Here is a 13,484-nt window from a genome sequence, read left to right on the forward strand (position 1 = left end):
GCAGGTGGCACTTGAAGCCTGAAAGCTGAACTCTTGACTCTTTCTCCTTCCCTTTCTGAGCGTCTTGAGGGCACATAACCTGGCTTGGGCTGTGCTCAGGCTTGGAGAGGATGCTCCAGTTGGGGGACCTGGCTCCTGGCTCCTATGCTGCTGTCCCTTCTTCCCTGTTTGGTAGCAGCTGTTGCCTGGATTTCTTTTGTCTTAGACTCCCATTCAGTTCAAGTGCGTATACTCCAACCATAGCTAAAATTGGGTGGAGTATTGAAAGCTATGAATATGATTTTTGAAGAGCATGCATGTTCTTAAGCCCATTTTTCTTAGTAACCTTGTCTTTCTGCTTGTCCACATTCTTTCTGCTTGTCCTCATGGATGATGCTGAGCTTAAGGTCACAAGGAAGCCTAGTAGCCTGGGTCCTCTCTACCTTTCTTTCCCTCCCTGAAGCCTAAGGGCTAGAACTAGAGAGTTCTTTTTGTGTCTTAAAGAAGTAGAGAACAGCAGCAAACATAGAGAATGGCTGTGGGTATGTGAGAGGAATTTACTGAGGCATTGCTCATATCACTTTTACATTGTCCACGAGCTATTTATTTTAAATGTCTATTTATTTTTGACAGAGAGAGAGTGGGGGAGGGGCAGGGAGTGAGGGGGACTAAGGATCCGAAGCAGAGTCCAGGCTCTGAGCTGTCAGCACAGAAGCTGACGCGGGGCTCGAACTCACGAACTATGAGATCATGACCTGAGCCGAAGTCGGATGCTCAACTGACTGAGCCACCCAGGTGCCCCTGTATTTTTTAATGCTTTTATTTTTGAGAGAGTTTGAGCAGGGGAGGGACAGAGAGAGAGGGGGACAGAGGATCTCATGCAGGTTCTGTGCTAATAGCAGAGAGCCTGATGCAGGGCTCGAACTCACAAACCGTGAGATCATAACCTGAGCTGAAGTCAGAAGCTCAACCGACTGAGCCACCCAGGTGCCCCCGTCCAAGAGTTATTTTAAAATTAGCTTCTGGTGGTGGACCGTTTCGTTGACCATGTCTCTGCTCTGGGTCTGAACTTTGTGGGTGACAGTCTCACAAACATTACATGGATTACAGCAGTGGTGTTAGGGGTGGGCCAATGATCCTTGGGAGGGGGAGGAGGGACTACTAATCTTGTCTGGAAGAGGGTCCACGAGGGCTTCTTAAGTAGGGAACAGCTGGAGTGGAGTCTTGAAGAAAGAGGGGAAGGTTATTCTATTTAGGTAGAAGAAACAATCTGAATAAAAAGAGAAGCACAAATCAGCCTTTTGTATCCCCCAGTGCTTCCAGCCTACCCCAAATGCTGCCTACTGAAATCCTCTCAAGCCTGCTCACATGCCGCCTTGCTCGAGGACATCCTCCTCCAGGGTAGGGGACCCTGGGCTCTTCTGGGTGACTTAGCTTGTACCTCTCACCTGCACACTTACCTGATTGTGCCAAAGTGTGGCCATCCTGTCTTCTTGAGCACCTGGACCTCCTGTGCTTCCTCAGGCACTTCCAGGAGCTAAAGTTGGAGTTCCACGTACCTGTGATAAGTGGCTGCCCTTGACCTTGGGCTTCAAGATGTAGGTAAGATCTTTACCCTCTCCTGTTGTGCTCTGGCTCTCCCGCATCAGTGAACCCAGGCCAAGCAGCAGGTCTCTTCTTGGAGGGGAATGAATGCCCCATAAAAGTTCTGAATGGGACTTCTCTTCCAGGCTGGAGAAATGAGGGCTGCAGAAACGAGGGATTTGGGGGTTCCGGGACAAATTTAAGAAAAGCTTACATTTTGCTGATGCCTCCACCTGGGTACCAGGTATATATATCCCAAGAAAGGAAAGAGTGGAAGGTAGATGAGGTGGGTGAGTGGCAAGCTCCTTTGAGAGAGAATCTAACCTGCTCCCAGAAAGGATGTTGGAAATGAACTTGTTACATTGCTCTAGAGGAAACACTGGGGTTGGCACTGTCCTTGTGGAGCCACAGGTGCAGACCCAGGCCTCTGCTCTTATTTGGCTGATAAACACTCCCTAGCAGCTTCCAGGCCTCACAAGAAGCACTGGGTTTTTGGTGTGGTTGTTTTATTGCATTAGACTCGAGACACTCTGATGCCAGGGAGCATTACCTGGAGGTTCTGGAGGAGAACTGAAGGAGAGGCTTTTGGAACCTGGAAGAAAACTTAGAGCCCATTACGCTCAACCTGGTCATTTTACAGTTGAGGAACCCGATGGAAAATTACTTGCTTGTTCAAGGCCACACCGAGTTAGTGAGAGCTGAGTCCATATAAAACACTGGTTGCTGTGGCTCTTAAATTTAGATCCACCACACCGGATGATTTCTCATATACTCCTCTACCCACCTTAGTTCCTAATCGTGGGGTAAGAGAGATCAAGGACTATGTACCTGGCCCAAGATGAATGACATCCAAACTGTGCAGGCACAATGCCATCATTAACCTCCAAATGTTCTCACTTTTTGTTTGTGCCTAAAGTTGCCTTTCAACAGGAAGAACCAGACTGTGGTAGAAAGAAAACAGGTCTGCTGCTAGCAGGGTCTAAACCCAGTGGAGAAATGAAATGAAAAGTACCCCAGAGGATCCTAAAATAAAAGAGACAAGAGCCTTTGCAGGGGGAGTTTATTGCAAACTGTTATAATTAAAGTGATATTTTACAAGTGTTTAAGACAGAGGGCAGACAGGCTCTGAGCCAGGCCTCGGCTTTAGAGGCACATTCCTGGAGGGGAAATGGCACTTGCAGGGAACATGAACTCAATCACTACTGCTCATTAGGCACAGAGCATGGTGGAGTCCTCTTAGGAAGCCTGGGAGGAAAAGACGGGAGTGGAGAGCCATGAAGCAGCTACTTTAAATTCCAAATCTTGCTGTATTCCCACTGTGCACATCACCTTCTTGGAGCAGCCCTCAGAGCCACCCTGGGGACCGACATGGATCCTTCCTCTGGCTCAGGCTTCCCACTAGCTCAGATGCCCGGCTCTTCCTCCTGACCATTCACCACAGACTTCCTTTTGCCTTTCAGAGGTCTTCCCAACTTGTGGCTTAAGAATACCAGCAGGAGGAAAAGCCGGAATGTTCTTAATGTGAATCCACAGCAAGAATGACTCGAGAACTGGATGTTTCCCAGGGTTGGCAGGTACATGGATGCATTCTCTATCCATAGGGTGCCTGAATGCATGGTGCTGATGAAGGTGCCAAAAGTCTGAACTTTGAGGACTTGTTCAGGTTTTTGAGAACCTAGGTGGATAATCACTGGGCAGAATCAGAGCCGAGCAGAGATGCTGGGACAGGGGAAGGGTGGAGAGGGAAGACTGGTTGAATCCCGAGATCATTCCCAGGAGGAAGGGAGCACTACTTCCAGAAGCAGCAGCAGGAAGGATTGTGCCAAGGCTCTGCTCAAGGGGCCAGGGTGACTTGGGTGGAGGAGGAGGCCCCTCTTGAAGTTTTGGTTACTGTTTTGGCAAAGCAAAGTCCCAGGCAGTTTCTTGTGCACATTTCCACATGGCCTGCATGAGGCGGGTGAAGCCCATGTCTTTGGGCTTCTCTAGTCCTCTCATCAGCCGCTGCTTCATGATGGAAACAAATTCCTTATTGCTCAGCTCGCCATTGCCTAGAGGAAGAGGCAAACACAACAGAGATAAATGGAGGCCTTGGAACAAAGACACTGAGAAAATTCCATTGTTCACACCATGTGCAATCTCACAGCTAAATTCAATTCTTTTGGCTCAAGATGAATGGTTTGTTCCTTCCTTGATGTTTCTGGTTACAACTCAGTGACAGTTTAGTGTAGTGTGACAAAAGTTGAGTGAGAATATATTATAGGTCAGGTTCTATGCTAGGAGTTGAGAATAAAGACGTAAGTAAGACTTTGTTCCTTGAAATACTCCCAGGTTGTGGGAGAGACCAATACATTATTTCAACACTATGGTAAGTGCCATAACAGGGTAGACAGAAGATGCTATGGGGGCACAGAGGAAGATACGGAACCCAGGCTGGAGGTGGTGCAAGAACAGAGCAGTAAAGACTTCTGGAGGTGACTCCTAAGTTGAATCCCAAAGGATGAGCAGGAATTGGCCAAGTAAAGGGGAGTGCGGTGGGGGAGGCACTCTAGGTAGTGGTATTCGCATAAGCAAAGGCTCAGGCAGGGAGCAACATGGCTGCTGAACTACAAGTAGTTAGGAATTGTTGGACACGGGGGTGGGGACGAGTAAGCAGAAGAGGCAGGCAGGACAGAGGTCCCCAAAGGTCTTGTATTTTCATGAAAGGGTTTGTGCTTCATCTTCTAGGTGGTAGAGACCCAGGAAAGGACTGGAAGTAGGTAAGTGAGATGGAGTTAGATTTCCACTGTGGCTAGATCTCCCTGGCTGACTATGTGGGGATGGGACTGAAGAGAGGCACAATTGGAGTACCGGAGTCAGTCAGGAAGACTGTTGTCTAGGTGAGAGATGATGATGGAGGGTTTTCATGGCAAAAACCAAAGTCAAAATCTGGCTTTGGGGTAAGCCCATTGTCTCACCGCCTCCCATTCTACCTTCTTCAGTGGCAGACTCTCAGTTCTGGAAAGGAACTTGGAGAACATCTGGTTTAACCAAAGGTCAATCTCTTCAGCCACACAGAACAGTAACCACTTCAATAGTAGAGGACAGTTACCCTTTGGCTACATGCCCAGGGGTAAATGTCTCCTGATGAAAAGAATGGCACCATTACTGGAAGTGATAAGACAACAGGAAACCAGCAAATGGACTTTTACTAATGATCAGTCTGGGAAGAGAGTGGAAAGTAAGAATACATGGTTTATTTCTATAGAGAGAACCTGAAAACCTAAACTGGCTCATGTTTTCTGGCTGAAGAGAGTATGGACAGCCTCAGTGATACCTCACAGCAGGATCAAACAAATAAGCAAACCCAGGGAGACCTAATCTATGGTATTCCAAGTCAGGAAAGTGATTGCCCTTGGGAGAAGAAGTGACTGGAAGGCAGCACTAGGGGGCCCTGTGGTCCTGCTAATGTGCTGTTTCTGGGTAATACTGGTTACACAAGTGTGTTCAGTTTTTTTTTTTAATTTAGCAAGTTGTATACTTATGATATTTGTACTTTTCAGTATGTATTTTATACTTCAATATAAAGAGTTAAAAAGTAGCCTGGCTGGCTGAAAAGTAATCAATAATATGGTTAAGAATGTAATTAAAAAAAATTGTTGAAAAAAAAAAAAGAATGTAATTAAGGGGCACCTGGGTGGCTCAGTCAGTTAAGTATCTGACTCTTGGTTTCATCTCAGGCCATATCTTGCAGTTTGTGAGTTCAAGCCCTGAGTCGGGCTCTGTGCTGACAGATCGGAGCCTGCTTGGGATTCTCTCTCTGCCCCTTCCCTGCTTGTTGTGTTCTCTCTTCTCTCTCTCTCTCTCTCTCACTCATAAACAAACAAACAAACTTAAATAAACTTAAATAAAGAATGTAATTAAAAGAACAAAAAGGTCTAAATAAGATTATTAATATTTTTATAATAAAAAGCTTATGACAAAAAAAAAATGTAATGCCATTTAGACTACCGTGGGATTTGCTTCCTGCTTCCCCTAAGGCCACAGCTGATCAACTTGAATGGCTCCTGTTACTTTGGAAGCAGGTATATGACTGAATGTCATCTGTGCACATGTGTGATCTGTGAGTGCAACTCTGAATTCTGTGGTGAACAAATCTGAGAATTCAATGTCCTTTAGCATTTTGACCTAAGCTCTAGCACTGGTAGAGAGAACAGTGCCTTTTAAATTTAATAGATACTTCCTTTTTCTGCAGATTAATAAGCCCCAGAGATGTAAATGATTTTCTAAGGGTGATTCAAGTAGATACTGACAGTAGATTAAGAAAATAAGCCCCAGAGATGTTAAACGATTTTCTAAAGGTGATGCAAGTAGGCAGCGACAGAACCTCCTTCTGAAAGGCTGGAAAATAAAATTTCATTTTCCAGGCCTTCCTAGGAGAACAGGGAAACTGAGAGGCTGGTTGCCTTTTTTCCCATACTTACTTCACAGATCAGCTCTCTGGCTTCAAAAATTATAAAATGACATGTTTTTGGGAAAAAATTCAAACCACCTAAAAGTGATAAGAGTAAAAACAGAATCTGAGGAAAGTTAACCTCTTTAGAGCAGTGCTGTCCATTAGAACGGTCTTTGATGAGAAACGTTTAAATAGTCACACTTAACTAGTGGTATCATATTGGACATGGCAGCACTAGAGAATAACCCATGCCTACCTGGAGGTGAGGCCATCTTCTTGTCCTAACCCTGGAGTTTTCTTTGACTCAGACCTAGGTTGTGGGTGCAGATGGGAGGTTTAAATAACTCAAGTTCAACTTAATAACTTCAGTAACTTAAGTTAATGAACACCTGTTATGTGCAAAGTACTTACTCGAGGTCCTAGGGAGGGGTTCAAAGGTGAACAGGGGACTTGTAACTACCCTTAAAAAGTTCACAATTTATAGCAGCATTATCTACAATAGCCAAGATATGGAAGCAGCCTGAGTGTCCGTCGCCTGATGAATGGATAAAGAAGATGTAGTGTGTGTGTGTGTAGTGTGTGTGTGTATACACACACACTACACACACACAAAATGGAATATTATTCAGCCTAAAAAAGAATGCAATCTTGCCATTTGCAACAACATGGATGGAGCTAGTGAGTATAATGCTAAATGAAATCAGTCAGAGAAAGACAAATGCCATATGATTTTACTCATATGTAGAATTTAAGAAACAAAACAAACAAGCAAAGGGAAAAAATATACATATACAGAGAGAGACAAGCAAGAAATAGGCTCTTAATTATAGAGAACAAACTTGTGGTTACCAGAGAGGAGGGGGTGGAGGGACGGGTGGAATAGGTGATGGGGATTAAGGAGGGCACTTGTGATGAGCACTGGGCAGTGTATGGAAGTGTTGAATCACTACATTGTACACCTGGAACTCATAATGCACTGTATGCTAACTCACTGGAATTAAGATAAAAACTTAAAAAAAAAAAGCTCACAATTTAATAGGGAAGTTAGGTCACATATGCAGAAATAGAGTGTAACATGCAGTAATGACAACAAATTGAAACAAGGAATGAAAAAGCCGGAGTGATTCATTATGCTGGGACCAGAACAAAAGTTCACATAGGCGGGGACTTCTGACCTGGTTCCTGGATTCCATTAGCCTCGCTTCCTAGAGGGAGATGAATAATGAACCCTGGCTGTGAAACAAACAGTGGACAGAGGGAGGCAGCACGGGTTTGATTCAAATCCTGGTTATGCTATCTACTACCACCTATGTGAGCCTGGGAAAATTACCTCACCTCTCTGAGTCTCAGCTTCCTTATCTGGAAAATGTGGTGAATAAGAGTTCCTATGTCAGAGGATTGCACGAGCAGCTTAGCACAATGCCTGGCTCTTAGTAAGCACTGAAAGAACGTGTAAGCCTCTATTGTGAATAGTAGTAGTAGTATTGTGTCAGGCGGAACAGCTGAGAAATGATTCTAGAGCAGAACCAGGATCTTTGAACCGGACTAAACTACGGAGCGGTCACAGACACAGCAGACCGCTGCGAGCTGGATGGCCAGCATGGAATGTGAATGACTGAAATGTGCCTTGGAGAGATCAATACCACCTTCTTTTCTTTCTTTTCTTTTTTAATGTTTATTTATTGAGAGACAGAGTGTGTGCACAAGTGTGCACATGAGTTGGGGAGGGGCACAGAGAAGGGGAGAGAGGATCTGAAGCGGACTCCACGCTGACAGTAGACAGCCCAATGCGGGGCTCCAACCAACCACGAGATCATGACCTGAGCCAAAGTTGGATGCTCAACTGACTGAGCCACCCAGACACCTGGCACCACCTTCTTTCTAGACACATTCAGATAACTGCGAATCGTGTGCTCCTAGTCTACTAAGCAGCAAAGTTGGGTCTAATATTTTTGTTTCCATTTTTAAGATCTTTGTGGTCATAAATTAACTTCAGCCCACAGGCAAACTGGAATTATAAGAAGAAATGGAAAACACAAACCAGGACCTGGGGTTACGTTTCTCAATGTCATGAGGCTGAGGGCCGAGCTGTTGCTGTGAGAAAGGGGTAAGTTGAAGAGGTCGGTATTAGTACCCTGGGGCTGTCTGCTAGGCTCCATTATAAACAGTGTCTACAGCAAGGGCAGGCAGGCTCAGTTTTCCTGCCTGGCTTCAGAGGGCGCCACTCACCATCGCAGTCAAAGAGTGCAAACACCACATCACACACGTGGTCTGAGAGTTCCACTTTAGCCACTGTCCTGGCCACCTGCTGCATGGTCACTGAAAGAAGAAAGAAAGGTACTGAATTAGCACAGCAGAAGGACTTTTGTTTTGCTTTCTCTGGGGAGACAGAAGTACTCAGTCTGGGAGGATAGAAGCACTCGGTCATAATAAAAAGTTCTCAACTATATTTAAGTCATATTTAAGAAAATGATAATTCAGGTTTTAGCCCCAAACCCCCTTTCCTTTTCAGCTCAGGGTCCTTTCTTTTCTACTGCTGCTACATTTTAGGAGGTATATATAGTTAAGTAAGAATGCCTGATATTAAGTTCATAGAGACAGAAAGTGGATTAGGGGTTACCAGGGCTGGGGGCAGGGGGAGCAGGAAGTTAGTGGTCAGTGGGTACAGGTTTTCTGTTTGGGGTGATGGAAAAGTTTTGGAAATAGTGGTGATGATTGTACAACAGTATGAATGTAATTAATGCCAGTGACTTGTACACTTAAAAATGGCTTACTTGGCATCTTTTATGTTAATATATATTTTGCCACAGTGAAAATTTATTTTTATTTTTTAATTTTTTAATATTTTTATTTATTTTTCAGAGAGAGAAACAGAGTGAGAGCCTGGGAGGGGCAGAGAGAGAGAGAGAAACACAGAATCAGAAGAAGACTCTAGGCTCTGAGCTGTCAGCAAGGAGCCCGACACGGGGCTTGAACCCATGAACTGCAAGATCATGACCTGAGCAAAGTTGGATGCTTCACTGACTGAGCCACTCAGGTGCCCCCACCACAGTAAAAATTTAAAAGGTGAAAATCTACAAGATATTTAAGGATGGGATTCTAATGGTCTAGAGCATGCACTGGTGGCTTTCCTAATAAATTATTACCGTAAGAGTGCCTTGAAAAAAACCAAAGAATGCCTGAAATTACAATAGTCTCCTTCTTGGCATTTCCTGCTGGCAGGAAAGAATCTGATGATAAAAAGTCAGGGGAATAAGCAGGCAGCAAAAAAATGGGAGGTGGGGAATAAGGAGGCTTGTGTCCGTACACTAAGGCTTCATCCTTCGGTTACTGATCGACAGCTAAGTACCTGCACGGATGAGCTCCTGGCCCCTCCTCCCTCCAGGCCTTCCACTGGCCACTTTGCCTTTGCCAACTGTGCCCTCAGGATAACAGTGGCCCCCATCTCCCTAGTTCAACCTTTTTTGTTTTTCTTCTTCCAGACCTCAGCAGAAAATCTCTTCTCTCTTGCCATTTTCTCTTTTTCTGACACATTTACTGTTAAACACTGGCTATCGTGTGGGGTTCTCATGAAAAACAAGCCAGGAAGGGCTAGGCCATTTCCACTGCCTTTTTCTCCCATCTGTCCTCAAACCTGATCGAGCGGCATGGATATACACTGCTATTGCTTATAGACATACCCTTTTTTCCCTTTTTTCAGACACACTCTTAAGTGAGGTAAACCCTGGAGGAGAGAAAAGGATTTTTACTTATCAATCACTTAGCAATGAAGTGTTCCCTCTAAACGTCAGATTAGATTGATCCAGAAGCAGTGTGAACTTGAACTAGAGTCAGTGTGCCTTCTCTGCTGATTTCATTCCTGTAACTTCAGTTTTTTCCTGTCATTTTCTTCTGCATTTGACCTTTCACTTCTCCTCTGTCACCTCCATGTCAGGAGGTATATGCCAAGGTCAGCAGACACAAATACCAGAGCAATGCGGAGGTGCAAGGGGATGCGGTAGGAAAATTGTGCTTGGAGTCACAAGACCTGAGCTCTGGTCCCGGCTCTTCCTCCACCACCTTGCTGTGTGACCCTGATGAAGTCACTTGATCTCTTTATTTTGTTTTTTAAGTTTATTTATTTTGAGAGCGAGTGTGGGGGAGGGATAGAGAGGGAGGGTCAGAGACAGAGGGAGGGAGAGAGAATCCCAAGCAGGCTCCACACTGTCAGCACAGAGCCCGACACGGGGCTTGAACTCGCAAACCATGAGATCATGACCTGAGCCAAAATCTAGAGTTGGATGCTTAACCTACTGAGCCACCCAGGCACCCCTGCCTGATCTCTTTAGATTGAATTTTTTTATATTCTTATGAAGGGATGCCACAAGATAACGGCTGAGGTGAGTTAGTAGCGCAAAGAACAGTTTATTGGTGTTTTCTAGAATCTGAAGGTGAGGATGGGGGTGGAGGGATACAGATAGCTGAGGATCTGTGTGACGGAGGCTAGAACAAAGCTGTAGGCGACGCCTTGGTGTTCAAAGCCTCTGGCTTGAGGGGGACGGCTGCCCAGGAGAGCGGGAAGACCCAGATTTCTCATCCTGCACCGGGATGTGAGTTAGGGTGAAGGAGGAACAAATGTCCCTTGGAACTGAAAGACTGAAGCAGAAGCTATTTCAGTGGAGGTTCGTGAGATGTGGTTTAACTGCTCGAGGAGGAGGTGGAAACTCTGCACGACTGAAGAACTTCTAGGCTTTAAAAAAAACTCCGCCTTGTGGGTCTAGACACTTGATTTTCCCTGCTGACCCAGGAAGAATTGATTCCCACTAACTAAACTGCCCAGGGAAGGAACAGAAATCAGCAGGCCAATTTACCACGAGAATAGTAACTGTTAAGAGAACTAAAATGATAACAGCTGGTTATTATGCTTGTCAGTTGGAAAATCTATGAAGGAAACTCAATTCGCCTCAGAAGATTGCCCAGTGGAAACAGAATCAGATCAGAAGAAACTGGATGCTCTCAAACTGTGCCTGAGAATTACCCTTTGCAGTATGTTCTGAGAAATGTATTCTAAGAAATGGATCAAAACCTGTTTAGTATTAGATAAACAGGAGCCCTTGTTTATTAACCATTCCTTTTCCTGCATTTCACATCAATCCCACACTTCCATCATCACTGATGACTAGCCTCTTTTTCTCTTTCCCAGTCCCTTCCATTCTCTCAGGGCAGAGTGCCTAATGTTGATTCCTCTTGATATTCACGTGCCCATCCTTCTCCCCACGAAGACAGGCCTTTTCCTCTAAATAAGCCATTAACTAAAATAATAATATCCAAGGATGTCAGTGAGAACTCTTGACAATTTTTAGTGAAAAACTCATTAAAGAGGTACTAAGTGGTTGTAGAATAGGGGCCTTGGGAGGCCATCAGCAGGAATGCCTCATTCCAAATGCCACCTCTTGACAGAACAGTTAGAGGTTACATTCCATCTCACTTGGAGAGGGCTCTGACACCATTTGTACTATAGGGGGAAAAACCAGGGCTGCTGAGTCATTGTAACTCAAATCACTGGGATGCTAGCAGCCAGCAAACAACCTAGCTGGGGTGCCCTTTCCCCATCCAAGACCCTCAGGTCCCAGGGGTGTGAATCAGAGCAGTGGAGGAAACAAATATTTGACTAGCTGGTGAACGGTCAAACTGAGAGCTCTTGGGACAAGCGGGGTGACAGCAGATTACAAACCACGTGCTTGACAGCTGGTCCTGAGAGCTGGCTTATTCATATTTGCTTCCACATCCCCGAACCAGGAAGTCATAATTAAATCACAGCAAGCAGAACATCTCCCCACCCCCAGCGTCCCGCCCAGGTCTGACCGCCCCATGTAGACCAGATATTGGTATTGGAATCTGGGTCTCTCTCGTGTGATGATGCTAATTGATTGATGGCTGGGATTCTAGTTTCTAATCTGAAAGATGTCTACATGGAACATGAACTCACCCTGGAGAAGGTCTATGTTTCCAAATGTGGAACAAGTGTGGCCCGGCTGCCTGAACAGCAGATGGACTTGAGATTGGGTGATTTCTACTAGGTTGGGATAGGGCAGAAGTGGGCTCAACCGGCTCTCAAAAACGGGGTATCCTTCGGCCTTTTGGAAAGTCCAGGCAGAATCCGAGTTGTGCCAGGTCCCCAGTTTACTCTCTGGCATGATCCATAACTGGACAATTCAACAGTAGAAAGAACATACGCCGAGTCTGTGTGACTATAACGTCAGAAGCTACGTTACATAAAATTATTTACCACAACAGTCAAACAGAAGAGGGGAGAGTTCTGGAGGGATAAGGGCCCAGATACCCACTTGGAATCAGATAATCGTAGAACCCAGAGAAAAGTGTGAAATCTAGAGAAGTTAAAAACCCAGGGTCACACAGCTAGCTGGCAGCAGAACGAGGTCTAGAATCTAGGTCTCTTGACTTACAGCCCGATGATATTTTCCCTATACACACTGGGTCTACTTGAACCCTTATGTGGACAATACTAGTTCCCCCATGAACGTGTCACCCTAACGAACAGAGACAACTCAGATGAAAGAAATGCTGAACTGGAGAGTGCTCAGTCCTAGCGGGTGGGGGTGAATAACTGAATAGCTGGGGGGTGTGAAGAGTCAGCATTATAGTTTGACCACAGCTCTGATTGCCCTACATGTTGGAAGACATGAGCATTCCCTTGGAACTTACACTGACGATTTCAGGGACAACTTAAAAGGTTTATTAAACTGCAACCCAACGAAAAACATGTACAACAGAGGCGGCCCTGGGAGTTCTTCCCCACGGTCGCCTCTAATGCACAGATACAGCTATGAAGCGCGTGACCCAGTTAGGAGCTGCCTGTCTCTTCCTAATTGCAAAGGTGTTTGGAAAGGTGATACGCCAAGTTGGGCTGACAGTCTCTAGCTGTGTGGCCATGTGATTATTCCTGCCTTCCTGGACTGCAGCAGAGAAAATGAAAAGCTGGCTTGCGACTGCCAAGGTTAAGTGAGGGGAGGAGACATTTCTGCTTCAGCCCTGGAAAGGATGATGATACAGATGCCTTAGTTTCTTAAGTCAGTCCCTAGATGGCTTTGGGGTTGGGGGTGGCGATAGGGGGAAGGGTTTTCCCTTAAAGACACTTGTCCTTTATTTTGTATCTTCTTCCAAGATAACTTTGGCTAATACAACATACACATTTCAACCTGATTCTGGAGGGCAGGGGAGGCGGGAAGGACAGCATTCAAGGGAACTAGCAATTTAAGGAGCCAAGAGCAATGCGGCACACTAATAATGAACACGGTAACAGTTCCCTGTCCTGCATGGTGCTCTGAAGCTGCAGGCAGGCTGACCCCCTCTGCGTGCTCAGGTCGCCCACTCGCCAGAGGTGCTGCTGGTGGTCTTGGCTCCTGAATACGAGCACATGACACAGAGAAAACCCGCAGTCAGGTTTTCTGAACCTCAGAGCATCAGCCCAGACGACTGCTTCCATGGG

General features: G+C 45.6%; 1 protein-coding gene across 9 annotated transcripts in view; it reads right to left on the reverse strand.

Annotated features, from left to right (window-relative positions):
* Positions 1–2,606: 2,606 nt before the first annotated feature.
* MICU1 (mitochondrial calcium uptake 1) overlaps positions 2,607–13,484 on the reverse strand; it is a 254,403-nt gene continuing 243,525 nt past the window's right edge. For 7 of the 9 annotated variants that reach the window (XM_043596597.1, XM_043596596.1, XM_043596595.1 and 4 more), the window contains 2 exons: positions 8,225–8,314; positions 2,607–3,611 (listed from right to left, as the gene is read on the reverse strand). In XM_043596597.1, the coding sequence (XP_043452532.1) occupies positions 3,451–3,611; positions 8,225–8,314 (251 nt within the window). In that variant the 3' untranslated portion in view covers positions 2,607–3,450. The remainder of the gene's footprint in view (positions 3,612–8,224; positions 8,315–13,484) is intronic. The other 2 variants (XM_043596599.1, XM_043596592.1) reach the window with 1 other exon arrangement.

The sequence above is a fragment of the Prionailurus bengalensis genome, chromosome D2 (genome assembly GCF_016509475.1).
Source record: "Prionailurus bengalensis isolate Pbe53 chromosome D2, Fcat_Pben_1.1_paternal_pri, whole genome shotgun sequence".
Lineage (NCBI taxonomy): Eukaryota > Metazoa > Chordata > Mammalia > Carnivora > Felidae > Prionailurus > Prionailurus bengalensis.